This window comes from Schistocerca cancellata, chromosome 12 (assembly GCF_023864275.1).
Source record: "Schistocerca cancellata isolate TAMUIC-IGC-003103 chromosome 12, iqSchCanc2.1, whole genome shotgun sequence".
Classification (NCBI taxonomy): Eukaryota; Metazoa; Arthropoda; class Insecta; order Orthoptera; family Acrididae; genus Schistocerca; species Schistocerca cancellata.
Window position 1 is genome coordinate 157,998,881 of NC_064637.1, and position 25,643 is coordinate 158,024,523.

The window sequence follows — 25,643 nt, forward strand, 5'->3', positions numbered from 1 at the left end:
ACTGAGCATATCTGGGATGCTGTTCAGAAGAGATCTCTACCCACTCGTACTCTTACGGATTTATGGAGAGCCCTGCAGGATTCATGGTGTCAGTTCGCTCCAGCACTACTTCGGACATTAGTCGAGTGCATGCCGCGTCGTGTTGCGGCACTTCTGCTTGTTCGCGGGGGGCCTACACGATATTAGGCAGATGTACCAATTTCTTTGGCTCTTCGGTGTAAAACGTGGTCATTTTTAATTGGAACCTGAAGCCAGGTTAGTGGATAAAATGGAGCAGGACAAAGCTTCGACATAAATGAAAAATTTAGAATCAAAAAGCACCTTGTGGACAAAACCGTGCCCGTATATGTAGCGCCCGAAGATGATTTTTAATACCTAACAATCACAATACACAGCAAAATTTATAGCAGCGTTGAGTCCTACAAACGACAACATACAGTAAAACGCACAGCAGCGCATCTGATTACGTTATCTGCACACTTTGTAATTATATATTTATGAAAAACTCTTGTATAATGTGCTACATTTTATCCGCTAACATAACAACTTGGCGTGAATTTCCAACTCAAAATGAACACGTTTTATACTAAAAATTTTTGAGGGCCTGAAGATGACAGCAAAATCTATCGAAACCTGTCGTAAATACAGAAATTCTTATGCGATCTTGGTTTTAGAATGTTTTTATCAGATAAAGTATATTGCTCCTTCCGATTTCTCAACATGAGAAAATTCAGATTTGTAAATTTGACTCGATTTTGTAATCAGTGGAATAACAACGCATGCTCTCTTACGTCATGCATATTCATTTGTTTCCCTGTCCCCTCTTGGGTGCTTCTTCACCTTCTTTGTCAGGCAGTGTAAATACATTTTTATTGTTTCTCTTTTAACCCTGTTGTTGAAATCTGTTGTTATGGTACGCACTTCTTGGATAAGCCTGTGGTTTGTGTTTGTGCGGTTGTAACGTCACAATAGGTTTCGTTACATAGTTAAAATCAGTGTTATGTTGCTATCAGCTGGTAGACGTTATCAGCGTAAATTCAATTACTTTACATAATTAATGGACAGTGAAATAATCTCAGCCCCAAATTATATGCATGTAGAAACAATTATGGATCAAAGTCTTTTATTCTCATTACAATATTTAATATTTATTCCCTATTTACATTTCCCCACCTCTCCTTAAAGTACGTGGTCAGGTGTGAATGTATTGAGTGTGTGGTAGCAGACAAACCAGAGATGTAGTGGGTCTCAGAATCTTCTACCAACTTTAACACAGTCAGTGGAAGGCAAAGAGCAGGAACAGGATGGTTCGACCAGAGGTGCGAAAGTCTAAAAAAAACGTCTTCTTACCAGAGGTTGGTCATGGGCTTCCCCCACCACCTCGCGCTGCTCGGGAGACAGATCCGCGCAACGGTTACGAGGAGTTTTTTGGAAGACAGGTAAGCGACCAGACGCTCCTTCAGAACGCTGCGTCGAAATCAGGACAAAGGTATTTGAATGATTAAATTTGTTTAATGTTAACAATTTATTTATCAAAGGCTTTTTCGCGATTGATTAATTAAGAACCATTTATTGATTTTTGTTCAATTTATCCGATAAAAGAATAATCTTCTCCGTTCGAGATTTCCGTTACGACCCGCCACGTGCTGCATAGTTTCAAACTGCAACCGCCGAGAAAGCTAATAGAGGGTGTTGTAGCCAGTTTTTGCGATTGCTGAACATTTATGCTAGCGTGTGTCGATGTTTAACAACTTATTGAAAATTTAGTGACGAGGATAGCTATTCTAAGATGAATCGTTTCGTATTCAAGCACTTCGCGCTGGAGATACCAGCCACGAGTCCTGCTCGATGCCAGCCGCTGTACATAGAAAATCTGCATAGAGAAATAGTTATGATATTTGCATTTCAGTGATAACTTAGTGCATGTGCATGTATCAGCATAGTAGTAGTGTCCACGTGCTCTCCAAGATTTTCCTTCCCCCCCACAGGACGATGCAAATCAAAGGCAACACAGTTTGTAATTCAAAGGAGAAATAATCTATGTGCATAGTTAAATAATCTTTGTCCAGAGTTAATGTGTATTCAAAAGATTGTTAAGAAGTAACTTCGTAAATTTGCCTAATGTTGGTTAAAATAAAATTATCTTTGTTTTTCGAAGTAATTTCCGTTCTCGGCTTGCTCATTTAAACCATACCTAAGAAAAGAGAATCATATCAATCACACTGCCCCTTTACTAAAATTATTGGCACAAGACTAGATTCGTGCAGGATGTAGTATTCTCTGACCGTCCCCAAAATTACAATTGCGTTATCCGTTGCGACTTCAAATTCAATCGATAAGATTGTATTCTGAAATTTGATGGGCCTAAACATCAATTCTAAAGCGGGCAGAATGGTCAGGGAAGGTTACGCTGCCGAGAGAGAAAAAGTGTCCATAAGATCCTTCTCCACAGCAGGCTTATATAAAAATGAATAAAAGTAATCAATCCCTGCTGATAAAATTAAGCAAACTCCCTTCTCAGCCTGCCACAGACAGGGAGATTTAACGACATTTACGACCTGAATACCAGTCGTTGGGAGCTTGCAGGGTGATCGGCGAGCACAGTGTGTGTGTGAGCATTGTTCTGGTAGTGCAGCAAGACGCTCGGCCTATGTGCCCGCTATTGATCTCAGCGGCGGCGGACGATGAATTTTCCAACAGCAATCGGACAGTTCTCGAAGCGATACGCCCGGCTCCATCCCGCTGACTTTATGGCTGTGCGAGGAACTTGACGCAACTGTCTCCACCGCTGCGAACTCCAATTAAAAAGGAAAAGAACGACGAAAAAAATGCAAAACGGTTCCTTTAAAATTCCCTTTCAGGAGCTGGACATATCGCCCCAGTTTCTAGATGATCATAAGTTCCACCTCAGCTATGCTCAACCCATGACGGGATGTTGGCAATTATTAGTACAACGCAGGTAAGGTACCAATAGGGAATTCGTGGATTACACTGTAGGAAAGACAAACTAGCCACAAGTTTTTCTGAAATGACTTTCGGAGCTGAGTCCATATTCAGGTGCTAACGTTGACTTCTTTGCAAGGTTTACGTTTGTGTCCTAAAATATAATATAGTTTACAAATTGTTTCACATTTGTGTCCTAAAATGTAGCAAAGTTTTTGTGATTACGTAGTTTTACACCAATGTATATTCTATACACTATACTTAGTTCCTGAAAAGGCCTCCTTTACGTATTATAAGACAGAGATTTGATGTCCTTTTACAAGCCATGCTGATCAATTAACTGAACTAAATATGAGAAGGATGATACATTCGTTTACATCGGCTGCTGATATGTTGGGCCAAAGAACGTGATACGAGTAGAGATATGGCACACTTCTGGGTTACTTCAAAGACTCTACATAGCAGAGATGAATTCATGTTGTTGTTGTGGTCTTCAGTCCTGAGACTGGTTTGATGCAGCTCTCCATGCTACGATGAATTCATATAGTTAGACATTTAATTGTTTAAGTCTGAATGGTAACTGCCAATGAAGGATTTTTTTCTGTCTGTAAATTATTACTTCTATCATTTTAAATTACTGGAGCTGAATAAAATTTTGGGTTCTTCATAGTACAACTCCTATAATTTGAAGTTATAGAAATAATAAATCACTGACAGAGAGAAAATTCTTCATTGGCCATTATCATTCAAACATAAATAAGTAAATGTCTAACTGTATAAATTTATCTGTACTATTTAGAAGTACATTTGAAGTAACAGCGCAAGTGTGCAATATCTCTACACATGTCACGTTCTTTGGCGCATCAGATCAGCAGCCCATGAAATCAAATGTGTCCGCCTTCTTGCACTTAGTAAAGTTCATTGATCAGCATGGATTGTAAAAGAAAACGAAATCTCTATCGTACAATATCCAAAAGAAGGTTTTTCAGGAAGTAAGTACAATCTATACAATACACATAAGTGTAAAATTATGTAATCACAAAAAACTTCGCTACATTTTAGGATACAAATGTAAAACTGTTTGTAAACTGTGCAATCACAAAAACTATGTTATATTTTAGGACATAAATGTAAAACTTGCAAATAAGTCAATGCTGCCTTCTGACGATGACAGCGCTGACGAAACTAGTAACGGTATAATAAAATCATTTAAAAAAAACTTGTGGTGGTTTTTTCTATTTCCTACAGTGTAATTTACTAAAACAGCTGCGGTGTTCTGCATCCGAAATGGATAAAAGAAAGGAAATACGTGGATTTGCGCGCATATCGAGTGACGACGGATCGGACGAATCAAATAACAGCCCCTGTTTTTGCATTAAACTGCGACAGAATCAACAAAAAAGATAGAAAACAAAGAGAAATAACGGTAAATGAAAACTGTGTGTCACAAGCAACAACAGAAGAAATTGAGCCAATTGTGAAACATGTGCATACGCACCATGAAGAAAAGCGTACAAGCGGAAGAAGCGGGAGATTAAATGTCGAGAGCAACATGGGACTTCCTTTCAGGGATGACGGTCCTACCTTCTGAATTTCACAGAAATTGTCGGACTAAGTAGGTGGATTAGGCTGTAAATTACACTACGCAACGCTAAAAAACAATTTTTTCATGATGTAGGGCCACAGTCATAATATATTTCTTTAAAGACAGTACCGCCATTAGAGTGTTTTTTATTTGCAGTGTTACATTCAGACGATCATGATTTCGCCTTTAGATTGCCATTATCAAGTGTTTTAATGTTATACAGTGCATAAGCTGGCATACTGTCGTATTTAAAATACACTTAGACACGTTGTCTAAGGGTCAATATTTCTAGTCAAATAATATTGACTCTTAGACAATGTGTCTAATTGTATTTTGAATACGACAGTATGCCATCTCAGGCACAGTATAACATTAAAACACTTGATAATGGCAATCTAAAGCTGAAATCATGATCGTGTAAATGTAACACTGCAAATAAAAAACACTCTAATGGTGGTACTGACTTTAAAGCTAAAAAACAAGTCTGATGCACAACTTTCTGTGCAAGTTGACTGCATCTTTGCTTACAACGTGTGGTTATCGAAGAACTAGTGTCCCTTCTGGACGCCAGTTAGTCGTTTCCTGAAGATGCTCCAGTGTGCCAAAAACTGGTTACAAGTAAACAAAAATCAGGAGAACAGAAACAGTTCACTTGTTATCCATCTTACTTTTTTTTATTATACCGGGAACGTACGAAGCATGTCAATATGACACGATACGTGTAGTAAACAGTTCGCGTGGCACTGTCGCTGATTGTTAGCTAGTTAATTAGTTAGATGTTCCACGGATCATTTTGTACCATAAATCGTAATAATGAGGAACGAGCCATTTTACATTCCAACCGCAATGTAATTTGTAAATACGTCCACATGCTGATCCAGTTTCATTTCTCTTAAGTATGGACAAATAAGTATTCTGAAGTTTCCACCCTATTTACTATGCGTTACACTTATCACTGGTGTAGTACCGGTAGATGTGCAGAAACAAATATGTTGCCTCTTTTTATAATTGTAGGTGAGACCATCCGCAGAAAACCAGTCAGTGATACTCTTAAGAGCTTTGATTACCATTTCAGCTGTTTCTCTGCGTACACTTGGAATGATTACAATGCTAGTATGACCTATAAATATAAATATTTATGCTCGTTGTATATTCGACAGGAGATCGTTTACATATATTAGGAAAAACAGTGGACCTAGGATTGCGCCCTGGGGAACGCGACACGTGATTTCTTCCCAGCCAGAATTTTATCCCCAGACTACATTGGTTGGGTTAAGAAGTACTGAATTCTTTAGATTAGATATGGCATTATCCAGCGATTGGCTATACCATCAGTCCCATAGAACTTCAGTTTACCCACGAGAATACTGTTTTATACTGTCAAATGTTTCAGATAGGTCGTAGTAAATATCAGCAGGCGGTATTTTATTATTTAATGCTTGAAAAATTTGGCTAGTGAATGTGTAAATGGCATTGATTGAAGGACGGTGAGACCAAAAATAGATGTTGGACGTACACGGGTGTTGGAAGTCCACACCTCATCTTAGTATTGTAGAATGAAGGCTTTCACGACCGGGTGACGTACGTGGCTGTTGATATACTTTCCGGGATGTGAGGTCGTGGTCCAAGAACTTTTCTGCTCCTTACGTTTCGTCCAGAACTGCGCTGGACTTCCTCAGAGGCGCTGCTCCGCTGAGTCTTGCCGACTGACTGGTCGGGTGTCTGAGAGTGACTTATATATTGTGAGAAAGGGGGGCGTGGTTCAGGTGATACGTGATGAGCATAGCAAAGATAAGGTTGACTATCGATTACCACCTTGTCAAAGATAAAAATTGTTAGCAATTTTGTAGAGCCACTGATAATCCATAGCAAAGATAAGGTTGACTATCGATTACCACCTTGTCCAAGATAAAAATTGTTAGCAATTTTGTAGAGCCACTGTCCATATATCGCTAAGTTTCATAGCCTCCTCTTTCCTATTAAAATTATCGTGATGTTTATAAATTTCGATAGCTTCTCTATATAGCCGTGGATAGTAATTTAACGTTGTAGATAAAACTTCGGTATCCGAAAACTTCACTTGGTGGTTGCCTGGTTGAAGAGCATGTTCCGCTACAGCTGATTTTTCTATTTTTCCAAGTCGACAAAGACTTTTTATGCTCTTTCAGTCGCGTGTTTACGCTTCTTTTGGTAGTACCAATGTAAACTTTACCACAGGTACATGGAATTTTATACACACCACATGTCGACAGGGGAGGGCGTTTATCCTTCACAGATCGTAGTACTTGACTTATTTTCTTTGTTGGTTTAAAGATCGGTTTTATGTCATGTTTTCGTAAAATCTTACCGATCCGATCTGTTACTTTTTTAATAAAAGGGAGAACTACTGTATTTTTCTGTCGTTGCGGTTCATTCTTTTCTTTTGGGTTTCTGTTCCTTGGACGCAAAATTCTATTTATCTCTTTGCTTGAGTAGCCGTTTTTTTCAAAAGCCTGCTTCAGATGTTTCACTTCAGCATCCAAATGTTCAGGTGTACATATCCGTTCCGCTCGATCGACAAGACTTTTTATGACACCTCTTTTTTGTTGAGGATGATGATTAGAATTTTTATGTAAATATCTGTCCGTATGTGTCGCCTTCCGAAGAACTTTATATTGCAAGCTTCTATCGGACCGTCTCATAACTAAGACATCCAAGAAAGATATTCTGTTATCCTTTTCTTTTTCCATGGTAAACTGTATTTTTGGGTGAATTTTATTTAGATAATCAAAGAAATCGTCCAAGGCAGAAAGACACCCGACCAGTCAGTCGGCAAGACTCAGCGGAGAAGCGCAGTCGTGCATGCAGTGTGTTGTACATATGCCGGATGTCAGTTTGTGGGACGGAGTTATCACGCCTGTTGCACCTTGTCGATCAGTACAGGGACGGTTAACCCATTGAGCCCTGAGTTATGTAAAAAATAGAAGAAAATATTCATGCATTTCTTCGTGTATACTTGGACACATTTATTGCATATTTGAGTAAAATTAAAAATTCTTCGTCTTTGGTTCAAATATATAAAAAAAATTGTCCAGTAAAGTAGACATTGGGTCTGGAGGGGAGCTGAAGGTGGAATAAGCTCAGTCTTTACAGATATCTCTGTCTCAAAAAACACACACGGACACATGCACATTATATATAGGCTATGTGATCAAATTTATCCGGCCACACGCAAAAACATACGTTTTTCATGTTGTGCTGCCACCTACTGCCAGGTACTCCATATCAGCGACCTCGGTAGTCTGTTAGGCATCGTGAGAGAGCAGAATGGGGCGCTCCGCGGAACTCACGGACTTCGATCGTGGCCAAGTGATTGGGTTTCACTTGTGTCATACATGAGTATGCGAGATTTACACACTCCTAAACATCCCTAGGTCCACTGTTTCCGAAGTGATAGTGAAGTGGAAACGTGAAGTGACACGTACAGCACAAAAGCGTACAGGCCGACCTCGTCTGTTGGCTGACAGAGACCACCGACAGTTGAAGAGGGTCGTAATCTGTAGTAGGCAGACATCTATCCACATCTAAGGTACAGCAATAGAGCGCTTCGAAAACTTCTCAGAGAAAAGTGTTTTTTCGCACGTAAAATCTAAGCGAATCGATATTTTTTCAAACGCTCAAAGCATCTAAGATCAAGGTCCAATATACCATCAATCTCGCTCCTATCCGCTGTTACTTTAGGGTGACGGCTTTTGCACATAAAATCAGAAAGGTGCACATACCAATGGTGCCATTAGCTGAGCATTAATTTCAGCCCATCTAAAAATCTTTCGCGAAAGGAATTAATAGATTCGCACAATTTGCCTCGGCACCAGCTACAAACCTACCTTAATATACTGTAAAAGAGCTACAGTAATACAGATGTTGGAATGGCTGCAGAAATGGCCGCGGGTCTAGACTCAACCTAAAATTTTTTCACCCCATGTTCCTCGCTGAGATCTCCCCCCTCCCCCCCACCACCCAAAAAAAAAAAAAAAATTCGATTCTGCGCGCAGCCTTTTCACAGATATTGTTTTTCAGCGATTCCGCGCTGTAACGGTAAAGTTGCAGCAGCCACATAACGAAAATTCAAAATAGGAGATGCGAACCATCTTGATCCAGTTCTGGGCTACTAAAAGTAGCTTCCACTCGATATTTTAATTTTTTTTTTTTTTTCGAACGTTTACCACTTTCAACTTGCCGAATGCTGGCTCTGAGATATATATATATGCGTCAATTTTGGATGTACTCACACATGGCAAGAGGTCTGAACGCATCATGCACCTACGATCATTGTCTACACCTCCATCTACATCTACTAGGATACTCTGCACATCACATTTAAGTGCCAGGCAGAGGGTTCATCGAACCACCTTCAGAATAAATGTCTATTATTCCTATCTCGTACAGCGGGAGGAAAAAAAGGAACACCTGTATCTTTTGATGCGAGTTCGGATTTCCCTTATTTTATTCTGGTGATCGTTTGTCCCTATGTAGGTTGGCGCGAATAAAATATTTTCGCATTCGGAGCAGAAAGTCGGTAACTGAAGTTTCGTGAGAAGATTCCGCTGCAGTGAAAACGCATTTATTTTAATCACTCCAAAGCCTGTATCATTCAGTGACACTCTCTTCCCCATTTCGCGATAATTCAAAACTTGCTGCCAATCTTTGTACTTACTCGGTGTACTCCGTCACTTCTATCTGGTAAGGACCCCACACCGTGCAGCAGTGTGCTAAAAGAGGACAGACATGCGTAGTATAGGCAGTCTCTTTAGTAGATCTATTAAACTTTCTTAGTGTTCTGCCAATAAAATGCAGTCTTTGTTTAGCCGTCCCCACAACATTATCTGTATCTTCGTTCCAATTTAAGTTGTTCGTAATAATTCCTGGGTATTTAGTTGAATTTTCGGCCTTTAGACTTGACTGATTTATCGCGTAACCGAAGTTTAACGGATTCATTTTAGCAGTCATGTGAATGACCTCACAGTTTTCACTGTTTAGGATCAGTTGCCAAATTCCGCACCATAAATCGTTTTGCAATTTATTTTGACCTTCTGATGACTTTACTAGTCGATAAACGACAGCATGATCTGCAAACAACCTAAGACGGCTGCTCAGTTGGTCTCTTAAATTGTTGATATAGATGAGGAACAGCAAAGGGCCTATAACACTACCTTGGGGAACGCCAGAAATCACTTTTGTTTTACTGGATGATTTTCCATCACTTACTACGACAGGAAATCACGAATCCAGTCACATAACTGCGGTGATATTACATAAGCACGTAATTTCACTGCAAGCCGCTTGTGTGGTACAGTGTCAAAAGCATTATGGAAATCTGGAAATACGGAATCTATTTGAAAGCCCGAGTCAATAGGAGTCAACACTTCGTGTGAGTAATGAGCATGTTGTGTTTCACAAGAACGATGTTTTCTAAATCCGTGTTGACTGTGTGGCAATAGACAGTTTTCTTCGAGGTAATTCATAATGTTCGAACACAATATATGTTCCGTAATCCTGCTGCATATCGACGTTGATGATATGCGCCTGTAATCCAGTGGATTACTACTACTTCCTTTCTTGAATACTGGTGTGACCTGTGCAACTCTGCAGTCTTTTGGAATGTCGAATATGGTTGTTTTAGTGGTCCACGTATGAAGGTGTGGGAAGGCACAACGTTGCATGTGCGTGCTGACGTACAAATGTTTGAATGCGGTACACTGGTAAGTCAACCTTCGGTGACACTGTACTCCTGCCGTACGAACCTTGCTCCAGGGGTGCTTTCGGCCCTGTCTTAATTTTTATGGATGACAATGTACGACCACATCGAAGAGTGCAAGTGGAGCGGCTCTTGGAACGAGAGGATATTTGGCGAATGTACCGGAGGGGTGTTGTAGCACGCGTACATCCACCAACGACCATCCCATTGTTGTCAGACGCGCTGTTGGGGAAATGGAACGCCCTGCCACAACAACTCAAAACCAACCTTCTTGTGCATGGGAGGGCCATGCACTGCCGTCTTTGGTGATTACGCCACACATTAAGAAACATGTCCCGCATTTTGTAACGTCCTGGGGTCCAACATAATGATGACTTCAGCCTAATTATTGTCTTTGAATAAAAGTGACAGTCCTTTTCGTCACTCTTTCTTTCAGTTAGCTTCTGTACTATACTATAGCAGTTCTTTATGTGTGTGGTCCACGTTTCATTCAGCTATGTTACTTAGCAGTAACATATCATGCGAAAGTTACTTTCGTCCTTAAGCTTTGCCCACCAGTGTATCTACGTATTTCAGTTTATAATTGAAATCCATCAAAGGAATCCCTGGAAATGTCATTACTAGGATAGAATGTAAGAATCGTACCAATTTTTTTAATTTAACATGTTGGTTCTCTTTTGTCGCAGAATAACGCACTGACTACCAATAAAAAGTTTTCATTCAGAAAATGAGAAGGCTAAAAAAACTTATCAGTAAATTAAATGAAACATAATACTACACTTTCAATGCAGTCGGTACCTGACACATTAGACAAGGCAGGCATTCAGACACAATGAGTTCTGTACACTTTGTGTCAAATTAGATCCCGTGGTGCACGATATTCCCAACTCAGCGAATCTGTAACGTAAAAATGTCCTTTTTGGAATATTTTCTCCCCCCCTTCGATAAACGTAGGCGCTCAATAACGCGAACTAGTTTCACGGTGGAATAACATAAGCGGGCACAGTGAGTAAGATTTACGCCAAGGTAATAAATCAATGTTTACAGATTATTGCCGAAAATCTGTTATCTGAAGAACAAAATGGTTTCAGAAAAGCAACATTCTGTACTGATGTTTCCATACTTTAAAAAAATTATAGAAAATCAAGAGAGTTCAATACGTAAAGACACATCGCATTTGTAGCCTTACAGAAAGTCGTCGACCGTGTAAATAGGAAAATCTTATGGAACATATTACGCAGGAATGGATATCGTCAGCAAATAACAAAGGTAATAGAAACTCTAAATGGGGGTACAAAAATAAGAATAAAGGCTAACCATGCTACGTCACAATAAACCAAGGGGTTCGATAAGGTTGTATCTTATTATCCACACTTTCGTAACATAAGCGCGAAAACAACGAACTGTTCCCGTGCTTGAGACTACCACGTGACGTATTTTTTAATAAAGTGCGTTTTGCAGACGATCTTCCAATTCTACAGGATAGCGAAACATTGCTACAAATGTATAGATTGAACCAAATTTATAAAGAATCTAATACGAGTATGAAGATATCCGATACAAAAACAAAAGCGATGGGTTTCAAAGTGGCGAAGGGGCTGGAGACTAAGATCGTATAGGAAACAAGACCACTGAACAATTAAGTCACTTCAGTTACCGGGAAAATACTATAAGCTACCAGAATGAACTCAACACTTATAACAAACTGCATAAATATCAAATGATATGCTGAACAGTTAATGGAATAATGAAAAATAAAATGAGAAAAGACGCAAAAATCAAGTTTTAAGGTAATGGCAGCCTCCACATTGCTATTTGGAAATGCAGCTTCGACAAGTACTAAAATGCGAGAAAGCAGAATCCAAGCGGCAGAAATGAAATTTCTGAGCGGAATAAAGGTTGCACAAGATTAGATAGACTAAGAAACGAAGACATAAGAGCAGAGCTTCGGATGTATTCTGTAAGTGAAAAGATCAAGTCTAATCGCTGGCTAGAACATCTACGAAAAATGCCGAATGCTGGATTCAAGACTATCAAAACAAGCCTTAAATTTCAGACCTATAGATACAAGGTCCGTAGGAAGTCCAACAAAAGGATGGCTGGATACTTAGAACACGGAACAGATCCGTAGCATAGACCCCACTGTAGGAAGAAGAAAAGTTTCACAGCGGCAAGTGTTGCAACTCTGTATAACAATATTGTGGCAGAATCGTTTCAAAACGTGCTCAGTTTTGGGCACAGAAAAAGACTCGGTGGTGGGGCAGCTGTCCCGCCCTGAGGAAAAATGAACTTCACATCTGACTGCCCATCCTGCCCCAGCACACCCGCAGTCGCATCATTCCAGTATTAGTTTAAAGATAATTGGAACACGTAACGGATACTGAGTAGTAGCGAGTATAGCGAAAGCCATGTGTCGTGAAATGTCAAACTATTACGTTGGTTCATAACTTCCGCAGTTTTTTTGTTTTGAGTGTCGGTATTCCAACTGCTATGGGTTTATTCATCGAGTGTCATTTTTCATTTGCAGTTCACTGCTGTTATCTGAGCTACGTATTGTCATTTGGAGAATGTATATAAAGGGGGAGTCCGTGATGGATGTTACAAACTTTCTAGGGTGATGGAGGCTGATAAATGTATCAATTCGAGGTAAGGGGCCCTTGTACGGAAACGAACGAGTCAAATGTTACAGGAGAAAAATCATTCTGATATCTCTGATAGTGAAATACATGTACTGCTGTTGCTAATAACGCAGAGTAATCAGCTTTGAAAGATGGCAGTATGTACAAGGACAAGAAAAAATGTCCAGTAAACATTGGTTCTAAAATGCGTACTTGAGGAGCTATGAGCACTTAATGGTCTTTCCTTTGTGGGGGGCCACAGTCTTATAGATTTTTTTCAAATAAATTTCAGCCATTTGACTGTTAATGGTTCATTTATTTTACACAATCATGATTTGTGCTTTGTGGCCATTCTCAAGTGCACGTTGGAAATATTAAGACATGTCTGACCTGTCTGAGTCATGTCATAGTCGAAAAAGACCAGAAATAGGTTTTTTTGACGAAGACACATCACAGACAGGTCAGACAAATTTCACCATTTCAAAACGCACTTCAGTGATTCTCAGGTATTCACTGTAGAGCCCATGTTTATTAGACATTTTTTTCTCGTTTCGTCCGTACTACCACCTATGAAAGTTGCATAACCCACATTCTTAGCAATGTCTTCCAATGTTAGAGATATCAGAATGATTTTCGCTTGTCACTTTGGCTCTGTTCTTTTGCGGCAAAAGGACCCGTAATTCACACTGGTACCTTTATTTGTCTCCATCACCCTTGGAAAGTCTGTAACATCATCACGGTATCCCCCTGTACGTACGTACGTTTACGGTTGCCGGTGCCTACAACTTTGACGCTCTGTAGCGGCTTTTGATGCCGTTTTCGGACACGGGTTCCTGTGTAACACTTTATCTACTAAGTCCCCTCTACAACCTCTACAAGTACGTAACATGAACTGTGAAACAGCCGGTATTGTTAATGACTGAATTCTGTCGTGTGTATCTGTTGTGTTTACTGAGCTTACGGAGAAACGCTGCGGACGTATGCACCAACCCAGTATTTCGCCATTCGCACCCTGCTCGTTGGCTCAGCCGCGCTGCCAATGGACACGAGAATCGAGCTTTCGCCTCGAGACGAGATTAAAGTGCTTATGCAGAAAACTTTGTATTGTCGGCATCCACAGCTGCAGAATTTTAGCATGATGAAAAGATCGCCTCAGCTATACGACAAATCTTTAATTATGATCCAGCTACTTTCTCAGCGTTAGAGCCACATCTTCACGGAAACACACGTATATAAACAAGTGTTTAGTTCTTAATTTATTTCACAACTCATTTCACATTTACTTTATAATTCATTTCAAAGGATAACCAGTAGATGACATAACAATCGCTGTCCAATTGTGATAAAAATGTTCAACTGTGGAGAGGTTTGAAGTCCAATTTAAAATAGGACAGAATTCAGGATACATCATCCTGAAACAGGAAATCTAGACTAATGATAAGGAGACAAACGAGGTGGCTGTAAAAGATAAAAGAAATAATAATGTGTAGGTGGAGAAAGCTACGTTCAGACTGGCAACGTATATATGTACTCTAAAGCAAAGCTTGTATGATTGTACGGTATGTAGAGAAGGTGAGGTTTAGATAAAATGCTGCTTGCCAGATAAAACCATCTAGCTAAAAAGAGGACTGGGGAAAGGCAGAATGCAAGGAACAGCGTCTGGATACAGTTGATGTTAAGATGAAGCACTATACTAGATGGACTGTAAAAGAACAAAGAAAATGATGTGCAGATGATGAAACGCACATTCATCCAGTAAGGTAAAATAAATTTCATACAGGAGAGCGTAAATGACTGTCCTTTTATGTAACTGATGGTCTATTTTGTAAGGAGTGTTTTAGCTATACTGCACCATCGTTACTTGTCATACAGTCATATAAGCTCTGCTTCATTACACTGATTTTACCTTACCAGACCAATGTACGTTTCATTATTTACACACCATACTTTTTATGTCCATCTCCCTTACGACTTTATTATTCTTCTAGATTTCTATGCAATCTGCCCTATTTTAAATTGGACTACCAATCTCTCGACGGTTGAACATTTTTATCACAATTAGACAAAGAATGCTGGGCTATCTATTGGCTATCGTATGAAATAAATTACGAAATAAATATGAGTACATAATTGTTCCTTTATAGTTTCGTGTTCAGTTCAATAACATCTTAACCGAAACAGAACCTTTATTCGTTTTACTCTTGTCTGTATGGAGATGTATCGGTCCAAATGTGGCTCTAACTCCGTGAAACTAGTAGGACCATACTGTTTATGGTGGTAAAGCGCTTATGGCTGGCAGCAGGACAGAGAGGGTTGGCTTCTGACCAGAGGCCGTGCCGGTCACGGGCTGCTCCTCCTCCAGGTACTCCTCGTCGTAGTCGTAGTCGTCGTCGCCCCCGCGGGGGCCGCCCAGCTGAGTGCGCGGCACGGCTGGGGGCGGCGTCTCGCTGCCCGCGCCCCCGCCCCCGGCCGCGACGACGACCGCCTGGGAGGCGGCGGCCCCGCGAGCCGCCATCATCGTCAGCAGCAGCGTCATCACTGCGAGCGGCACGGGCGCCGTCATGGCCGGCGCATGGCCGCCTCCGGCGCGCCCAGAGCTCTCGCCTTCCGCCCCCGGCTCGACGGCAGACGACGCCCCGCTACTACGACGGCGGCGGCGGCATCGCGGCCGCCTCAAAGCGCCGCGGCGCCCGAGCGAGCCAGCCGCATCGGGACGGAGGGGTCGGGTCGGGACGGGACGGCACCTCGCGGCAGCGCACGCACGTCCGCGAGCCACGGCGGTCGCAGCACGACTGGCGGCGGGCGCGCTGCGGCACCGCCGAGCTTCCGCTGCGCCGCCGCGGCGCGGCAGCACCGTCTGCCCGCGGCGGCTGCCGATTGGCGCAGAGCGCGCCGCGCCCACAGCTTCCGCTTCCCTCCGCTAGGAGGCAGCGCGTCGCGGGCCACCGTAAAGCTCTGTATAAAGGAAAGTATGCCGCCGTTGGTAGTTCAGGATTGGCTGATGCCGCGTCACATGACATTAGCAGCCATTGTGGATCCGAGCGTTACGCGTGAAGTAACGGACGTGTTGTGAATTTTAAGATTTTAATAGAATAATGCTTGAGTGCTGTGCTTTTGGCTGTTCATTTCGAGGTGAAAAGGAAGGAAAACTGTACAGAATTCCTTCCAAAGAGAGGGGTACAATAAGAAGGAGAATATTGGTCGCAGTGGGAAAGGTAGCAGAAACTCGACTTAACCTTTCAGTTAATTTTATTCATATCTGGCCTTTTGTTTTTTTCTGCTTTTTACATTGCTGCTAGTTTCCAATCCATTTGAACCGCAAAAAAAAAGTCAGATGAGCTAATACGATGGTTTAAAGGTAATTTAATTACAAAATAGAAATCGTAGAGATAAAACTGGCACTGTTAGCATAAAATCGGAAAACAGTGAGTGATACCGTACAAAGTTATCATGAATGATAAAAAATTTAACCTGATTGAATGCACAGTACGGTTTAAACTTTTTTTTTACGATGCTGAAAATAATAAATTCTACTCTGCCCAACACAATATAATGTACAAAACTAAAAAAAAAAAAAAAAACTTTTGGACGAGGCAAGTACCGAACCTAGTTCAGGAATGACTACCATTACGAGGAGACCGTTACTTCTGTTGCACCATTGTCGCTAATCTACATTGTATTAAAAGCAATACAGTTGTTACTGCTTCCTACAGCCTACTTTTGATCGTAGTGTTGTGACCGTAGAGAATTTTAATTTTTATTCTTGCTTTTGTGACCATAATAAGAGTCCAGGCTCCATAGGCAAACAGCCAGCCGACATTACGAAATAGTCCACCAGGACGTAGGGACAGGATAAGCGGCGGAGGCTGCCAAGTATGGCTTGTTGATCAAATAACTTAGTGTTTGACTTCCTGCCAGAGGAAGCAGCATGACTCAAACTTGCACAATGGAAGACACAAACACCAGGGCGATAATACAGCAAGAGAGAGTGTCAGTCACGTGCAGAAATGACTCATGTGGAACCAAATTAAGTAGTGTGCAGCTAGAAACGAAAGTGTTGTGTGCAACCGAAGGCATTCTTGTGCAAGCCAACCAATTAGAAACAAGAGTGTCATGTGGAACCATAGGTATTCTTGTGCACTCCAATCACTTAGAAATGAAAGGGTCATGTGAAACAAATTAACTTGTGTGCGCCCAAGTACATGAGAAGCGAAATAAAAGGCCAGACAGCGGAATAGCTAGAAGTAAAGATTCAGGTGCAGATTCAGAGCCAGTGCCGGCAGTTTGGAGATTCCGCAGTGAGACGCCAGCGGGGCCGAGTAGGCCCATAGCAGCCGATACAGCTGATAAAGACTTCAACTACGAGAAGACAGTGATAGACTCTGGTGGACACTCAGGAACTGCAGCTCAAGTAGGATTTTTAGAGTTTCATTGGAATAGTGTTGAACAGAGGCTGTCAGTCCTTGTCTCAATTACTTAGAGAGATTTCAGTGCTAACCAAGAACAAGTGATTGCTTTGTACTGGTTTCTTATATGTACAGGCAATTAGCTTTGAAGTAGCAAGTCCGAATAAATAGACTGAATCTTACTAAGGGGCTTATGGTCCAACACCTCACATAAGTATATGTGAGAATAAACTTGATAGAAACTAACCAATCACTTATGCCTATTGCAATTCTGTAACCTATTTTCAGGAAACTTATTTGCTTCAAACCAACGAGATTCTCTCCCTATCATCTCCGATATAAAGGTTAACAGCAATTTATAACCAAGCCATTGTCGTTGACATCCCGATTGCGCTGCGCAGTTTGCAGTTACTTCATTGGGGTATAGTGAGGCTGTGCCGGGATGTGACAGTAGGCCTAGTTTTATTTGAACACATATTTAAAGTATTGCAGTCTCTTTTACTTTGGTAATCATTCTCCTAATGTCATAGAACAATTTTGTGGGACAGATCTGACAAAAATATAAAGGACACACAATCATATAGGCACATTTATCAGTTCTTTTTACTAAGGTACCGTGCATACATATTTCAACCCAATACTTCATGTAGTATAACAAAAGAGACATTGGGCGAATTTTCGTAGTATCGAGTAGCAGGAATAACAAGTAAGTCGATATAGAGCTTTAAATTAGGGATGGATTTTTCCTTGCGCTTGCAAACTAATAGTGGTTCCCTTTTGTGCTGTTGACTATTGGATAGGACCAATTTAACGCTAATTACGAAAATTGGTGTTCAAACTCGATGCCGCAACAACTGCGAAATCTCCTTTCTCTATTAATAGAGAATAGCAGGGAAAAGACAGCGATTCGTGCTCTCCACGACAAATGCTTCTCGACTCATTTAGCTTAAATTAGTTGAGATTTCTTGTTGCTAAATATCCGACATGTTCCGTTTGAAGCCACCGACCAGTTTTAGCAGTGCATTAGCTGGTTGAGTGTTGTTGTTGTTGTGGTCTTCAGCCCTGAGACTGGTTTGATGCAGCTCTCCATGCTACTCTATCCTGTGCAAGCTTCTTCATCTCCCAGTACCTACTGCAAACTACATCCTTCAGAATCTGCTTAGTGTATTCATCTCTTGGTCTCCCCCTACGATTTTTACCCTCCACGCTGCCCTCCAATACTAAATTGGTGATCCCTTGATGCCTCAGAACATGTCCTACCAACCGATCCCTTCTTCTGGTCAAGTTGTGCCACAAACTTCTCTTCTCCCCAATCCTATTCAATACTTCCTCATTAGTTATGTGATCTACCCATCTAATATTCAGCATTCTTCTGTAGCACCACATTTCGAAAGCTTCTATTCTGTTCTTGTCCAAAGTATTTATCGTCCATGTTTCACTTCCATACATGGCTACACTCCATACAAATACTTTCAGAAATGACTTCCTGACACTTAAATTTATACTCGATGTTAACAAATTTCTCTTCTTCAGAAACGCTTTCCTTGCCATTGCCAGTCTACATTTTATATCCTCTCTACTTCGACCATCATCAGTTATTTTGCTCCCCAAATAGCAAAACTCCTTTACTACTTTAAGTGTCTCATTTCCTAATCTAATTCCCTCAGCATCACCCGACTTAATTCCACTACATTCCATTATCCTCGTTTTGCTTTTGTTGATGTTCATCTTATATCCTCCCTTCAAGATACCATCCATTCCGTTCAACTGCTCTTCCAAGTCCTTTGCTGTCTCTGACAGAATTACTATGTCATCGGCAAACCTCAAACTTTTTATTTCTTCTCCATGGATTTTAATACCTACCCCGAATTTTTCTTTTCTCTCCTTTACTGCTTGCTCAATATACAGATTGAATAAAATCGGGGAGAGGCTACAACCCTGTCTTACTCCCTTCCCCACCGCTGCTTCCCTTTCATGTCCCTCGACTCTTATAACTGCCATCTGGTTTCTGTACAAATTGTAAATAGCCTTTCGCTCCCTGTATTTTACCCCTGCCACCTTTAGAATTTGAAAGAGAGTATTCCAGTCAACATTGTCAAAAGCTTTCTCTAAGTCTACAAATGCTAGAAACGTAGGTTTGCCTTTCCTTAATCTTTCTTCTAAGATAAGTCGTAAGGTCAGTATTGCCTCACGTGTTCCAGTATTTCTACGGAATCCAAACTGATCTTCCCCGAGGTCGGCTTCTACTAGTTTTTCCATTCGTCTGTAAAGAATTCGTGTTAGTATTTTGCAGCTGTGGCTTATTAAACTGATTGTTCGGTAATTTTCACACCTGTCAACACCTGCTTTCTTTGGGATTGGAATTATTATATTCTTCTTGAAGTCTGAGGGTATTTCACCTGTCTCATACATCTTGCTCACCAGATGGTAGAGTTTTGTCAGGACTGGCTCTCCCAAGGCCGTCAGTAGTTCCAATGGAATGTTGTCTACTCCGGGGGCCTTGTTTCGACTCAGGTCTTTCAGTGCTCTGTCAAACTCTTCACGCAGTATCGTATCTCCCATTTCATCTTCATCTACATCCTCTTCCATTTCCATAATATTATCCTCAAGCACATCGCCCTTGTATAGACCCTCTATATACTCCTTCCACCTTTCTGCTTTCCCCTCTTTGCTTAGAACTGGGTTTCCATCTGAGCTCTTGATGTTCATACAAGTGGTTCTCTTATCTCCAAAGGTCTATTTAATTTTCCTGTAGGCAGTATCTATCTTACCCCTAGTGAGATAAGCCTCTACATCCTTACATTTTTCCTCTAGCCATCCCTGCTTAGCCATTTTGCACTTCCTGTCGATCTCATTTTTGAGACGTTTGTATTCCTTTTTGCCTGCTTCATTTACTGCATTTTTATATATTCTCCTTTCATCCATTAAATTCAATATTTCTTCTGTTACCCAAGGATTTCTACTAGCCCTTGTCTTTTTACCTACTTGATCCTCTGCTGCCTTCACTACTTCATCCCTCAAAGCTACCCATTCTTCTTCTACTGTATTTCTTTCCCCCATTACTGTCAATTGTTCCCTTATGCTCTCCCTGAAACTCTGTACAACCTCTGGTTTAGTCAGTTTATCCAGGTCCCATCTCCTTAAATTCCCACCTTTTTGCAGTTTCTTCAGTTTTAATCTACAGGTCATAACCAATAGATTGTGGTCAGAGTCCACATCTGCCCCTGGAAATGTCTTACAATTTAAAACCTGGTTCCTTAATCTCTGTCTCACCATTATATAATCTATCTGATACCTTTTAGTATCTCCAGGGTTCTTCCATGTATACAACCTTCTATCATGATTCTTAAACCAAGTGTTAGCTATGATTAAGTTGTACTCTGAGCAAAATTCTACCAGGCGGCTTCCTCTTTCATTTCTTAGCCCCAATCCATATTCACCTACTACGTTTCCTTCTCTCCCTTTTCCTACACTCGAATTCCAGTCACCCATGACTATTAAATTTTCGTCTCCCTTCACAATCTGAATAATTTCTTTTATTTCATCATACATTTCTTCAATTTCTTCGTCATCTGCAGAGCTAGTTGGCATATAAACTTGTACTACTGTAGTAGGTGTGGGCTTCGTATCTATCTTGGCCACAATAATGCGTTCACTATGCTGTTTGTAGTAGCTTACCCGCATTCCTATTTTCCTATTCATTATTAAACCTACTCCTGCATTACCCCTATTTGACTTTGTGTTTATAACCCTGTAGTCACCTGACCAGAAGTCTTGTTCCTCCTGCCTCCTGCCACCGAACTTCACTAATTCCCACTATATCTAACTTTAATCTATCCATTTCCCTTTTTAAATTTTCTAACCTACCTGCCCGATTAAGGGATCTGACATTCCACGCTCCGATCCGTAGAACGCCAGTTTTCTTTCTCCTGATAACGACATCCTCTTGAGTAGTCCCCGCCCGGAGATCCGATTGGGGGACTATTTTACCTCCGGAATATTTTACCCAAGAGGACGCCATCATCATTTAATCATACAGTCAAGCTGCATACCCTCGGGAGAAATTACGGCCGTAGTTTCCCCTTGCTTTCAGCCGTTCGCAGTACCAGCACAGCAAGGCCGTTTTGGTTATTGTTACAAGGCCAGATCAGTCAATCATCCAGACTGTTGCCCTTGCAACTACTGAAAAGGCTGCTGACCCTCTTCAGGAACCACACGTTTCTAAATGTGCTGTAGAAGTCAATGTTACACCAGTGGCGCAGTGGGCCAAAACTGGCGGCCACTGACGAGTTGGCCGTACTTTCCCTGGCTGCTGCACGTAGTGGGGGCTTCTGACTGATGCAGAACGGGTAGGGTGGCAAATTTAACCCTTTCGCTGCCGTGGGCGTCTGTGCACGCCCTGCTACGCCATTCGCCAGGCACTGTGGATGTGTAGGAGCGCGCCACTTTGGTTTTCCAACAGTGCTGTGGACGTCTGTATGCGTTCCTGAGTCGCTGACACCTCACTGCTCCAGACAAGTTATTTCCATAGGTAAGTGAATAAAAAAATTTCGTGTCTTTATCATACAATATGTGCCTCACTGCTTGCTATGATTTGCAGAAATCTCGTTACGAGATCTAGAGTCGTTTATGACATACGACTATTTTTATGTAGGTTGACTGTTAAATAAACGATAACAGCAACCAGAAACTTTTTTGAATGCTATTTATTAATTTATTTCTTTATTTAAATAGCGCCATCTCCGGTTTCGAAACGACATGTTCATCTTCAATAGCTAGTTCACGTTTTACATTAGCTTTCGCCTTTTGTTTCCCCTAGTGACGAAATTTCCTTGGGGTGGTAGAGTCCTACACCCTACGTTTATAGGATTTGTAGACTTAGAGAAGGCTTTTGACAATGTTCGCTGGAATACTGTCTTTCAAATTGTGAAGATGGCAGGGGTAAAATACAGGGAGCGAAAGGCGATTTACAATTTGTATAGAAACCAGATAGCAGTTATAAGATTCCAGGGGCATGAAAGGGAAGCAGTGGTTGGGAAGGGAGTGAGACAGGGTTGTAGCCTATCCCCGATGTTCTTCAAACTGTACATTGAGCAAGTAGTAAAGGAAACAAAAGGAAAATTCGGAGTAGGAATTAAAATCCAGGGAGAAGAAATAAAAACTTTGAGGTTTCGCCGATGACACTGTAATTCTGCCAGAGACAGCAAAGGACCTGGAAGACCAGTTGAACGGGATGGATAGTGTCTTGAAAGGAGGATGTAAGATCAACATCAACAAAGGCAAAACGAGGATAATGGAAAGTAGTCGAATTAAGTCTGGTGATGCAGAGGGAATTAGATTAGGAAATGAGACACTTAAAGTAGTAAAGGAGTTTTGCTATTTGGGGAGCAAGGTAACTGATGATGGTCGAAGTAGAGAGGATATAAAATGTAGACTGGCAATGGCAAGGAAAGCGTTTCTGAAGAAGGGAAATTTGTAAATATCAACTATAGATTTAAGTGTGTGGAAGTCGTTCCTGAAAGTATTTTCTTTCTATTGAAGAGAAACGTGGACGATAAATTATTTGGACAAGAAGAGAATAGAAGCTATCGAAATGTGTTGCTACAGAAGAATGCTAAGGATTAGATGGGTGGATCACATAACCAATGAGGAGGTACTGAATAGAACTGGGGAGAAGAGAAATTTGGTGCAAAACTTGACTAGAAGAAGGGACTGGTTGGTAGAACATGTTCTGAGGCTTCAAGGGATCGCGAATTTAGTATTGGAGGGCAGCGCGGAGGGTAAAAATCGTAGAAGGAGACCAAGAGATGAATACACTAAACAGATTCAGAAGGATGTAGGTTGCAGTAGGTACTGGGAGATGAAGAAGCTCATACGGTATAGACTAGCATGGAGAGCGACTTCGAACCAGTCTCTGGACTGAAGACCACAACAACAACATACTGTCAGATTTATTCTAGGTGGCAATAGTTAGCGATTCACACTGCATTTTGTGTACAACTAAATTGTTGATTTGGATTTTTAAATGAGAATTTTTGATATTATCAGTAACAATCAATTGCATTCAAATTCCCATTAAAAACATCAGAGAAAGAGCGCCACTAATTTCACACAAATGTTTATTATTTGTTTTTCGTTTCTATGAAATAATAAAAGAGAAAGAAAGTTATGCAACAATGATAAGTTGAAAACTGAACAGTTCATTTATACATGTAGCCTGTTCTTTCCAGACACCATTTTGATCTTTCAGCCACTATAAATCAAGTCACAAACGAACTGAAGACGTTAGTCGCCAGTGGGCACTGATTTGTTTCAGTGGGGAAAGTTGAAAATTTGTGCTGGACTGAATTCGAATCCTGGTTTGGGAGAAATGTTCAACTTTCCTCATGAATGAGTGTCCACCAGCAGCTAATGTCTTTAATTCCTTTGTGTCTTAATTCGTTCATAGTTTACAATGAAAATAGAAAGTAGTTGATATGCTGCCTGTGTCCACGTAGCATGGCCTTGCAAAAGAAACACTTAACACCAAACAGAGTTTTCCAACCTCAGTTTTCACCCTCTGGCACTGACTATTCGTAATGCTCAAACAAGGGTACGATCCTGGATTCCAAAATGATTACTGAACAAAGATTTAAAAAATTAGAATCAGTAGGAGAGTATTGGCGAATATTGGAGAATTTTTTGTAGTACTCAACCCCCTCATTAGTTTTTGAAAAAAAGCAACGAGCAGTGGACGCACTAAGTTTCCTTTAATTTACCTACTTTATTTGATATTTTGATTCTATGTGTCTTGAAACGTGTAAAGCCTCAGGAAGCCTTAGAGTTTTTCAATCTTTGTCTGATGTTTATGTCTATTGCTCGAAATTACAGTAATAAAAAACTTAAAAATCTGTTATTTTAAAAGCCAGTTATTTTGAGCGGTTTTAACAGTCAGGTCAAACTGCACATGAACATGCCTGCATAACCGAAAGTCAGTTCTTTCAGCAATAACCGCCATAGCTACGCTGTACCTCTGTACCGGGAAAATACAGCCAGCTTGTTGGTGAACGTCATTTTAGTCTATCGCTGTGCAGCTCATAACTAAGACCTTAGAGAGACATAAACAGCACATGCAACAATTAAGTTCTAAAACCAGCATACATTTCATGTATGTTGGTTTTAGCTCTATTTACACCGATGGAAACAACATCATAACTCGAAGAAGAATTGTCCGATATAAATGAAAGTTGGTAGACGTGTTTCTACATTTGAAAGATGTTCCATTCGAGTCAGTCGTATAAGAGCGGTGCTGGTAGCGCAAATCAGGTTTGCTTTAAGCATAGCTTGTAACGGTCGTGAGCTTTAGTTGCCTTTCAGATTGGACGTGGTGAGCTGATGTTACTCAAGAATGCCTTAAAGGCGACTAAGACTTAATTATCAAAACCTCACTGAGTTTGAACAAGATCTTGTAATAGTGCAATGAGCAGCTGGATGTTCTTTCCAGTGATATTGCAGAAAGATTTGGCAGGAATGTAGCCACTGTACATGACTACTGGCAGTGGTGGCCACGAGAACGCATGGTCACAAGAAGACCGGGCTGTGGACAGCCACATGGCAACACCGAGAGTGAAGACCGTCATGTTAGGCAAATGGCGCTTGTGAGGTGGCGTGGTCTCCTGACCTTCGCTTCTTACATATTCCGTCCTCACAATCGTACTCTGCACATCAAGACGCTTCATTCGAACCCAAACTCGATAAGGTAGAGTCAATTTTGTATGAATTCATGTAAGCAATATGCAAATCTACTAAGTAAATCGCAAGTGCGCACCGAGGTCGAAAAAGTCGAGGCTGGCGTACACAACATGATGGCCACAGGAATTTTCGTTCTGAGGAGGAAAGCAGCCCACTGGGAAGACTATCCCTTCAGGGGGCTGGGTCAACAACATACCTACTTGGGCCGAAGTGACCTCCCAGAGAGAAGACAGCTTTTTCCGGAGCGAAGAGATAACGACCCCCATGTTTGACTTAAAAGCGAATTCCGCTACATTGTGTGGGAGCGCCCAGAAGACGCATTTTTTCATGGACCGACTGCATAGTTACAAAGTTCTCACAGGAGGACAGTATACACCTAACGGAGATGCTACAGATTTCTGCAATTGTCGACTTAAACGAAACGTCATTCTTCCATTTAAAAGAGAAACGCTGATTGGCGGAATATTTCTGACACAAAGAGTCAGAGGGGTGAGGGAAGGCAGCGAATGATATACCCTTGCAACTTTTCCAGAAAAAGGAGCAGTTCTGTTGTCGCTGAAGGAGCGGGAACACTTAACGAGAGCGTGTGCGCTCGTACGTGTACGTGAAGAGTGAGGAACAAA

At 41.2% G+C, this 25,643-nt stretch overlaps 1 protein-coding gene across 1 annotated transcript in view; it reads right to left on the reverse strand.

The window, feature by feature from the left end:
* The window catches only part of LOC126109546 (translation initiation factor IF-2), a 719,414-nt gene extending 703,968 nt beyond the window's left edge, over nucleotides 1-15,446 (reverse strand). The window contains exon 1 of the mRNA XM_049914562.1: nucleotides 15,209-15,446. Within this exon, the coding sequence (XP_049770519.1) occupies nucleotides 15,209-15,446 (238 nt within the window). The remainder of the gene's footprint in view (nucleotides 1-15,208) is intronic.
* Nucleotides 15,447-25,643: the final 10,197 nt, after the last annotated feature.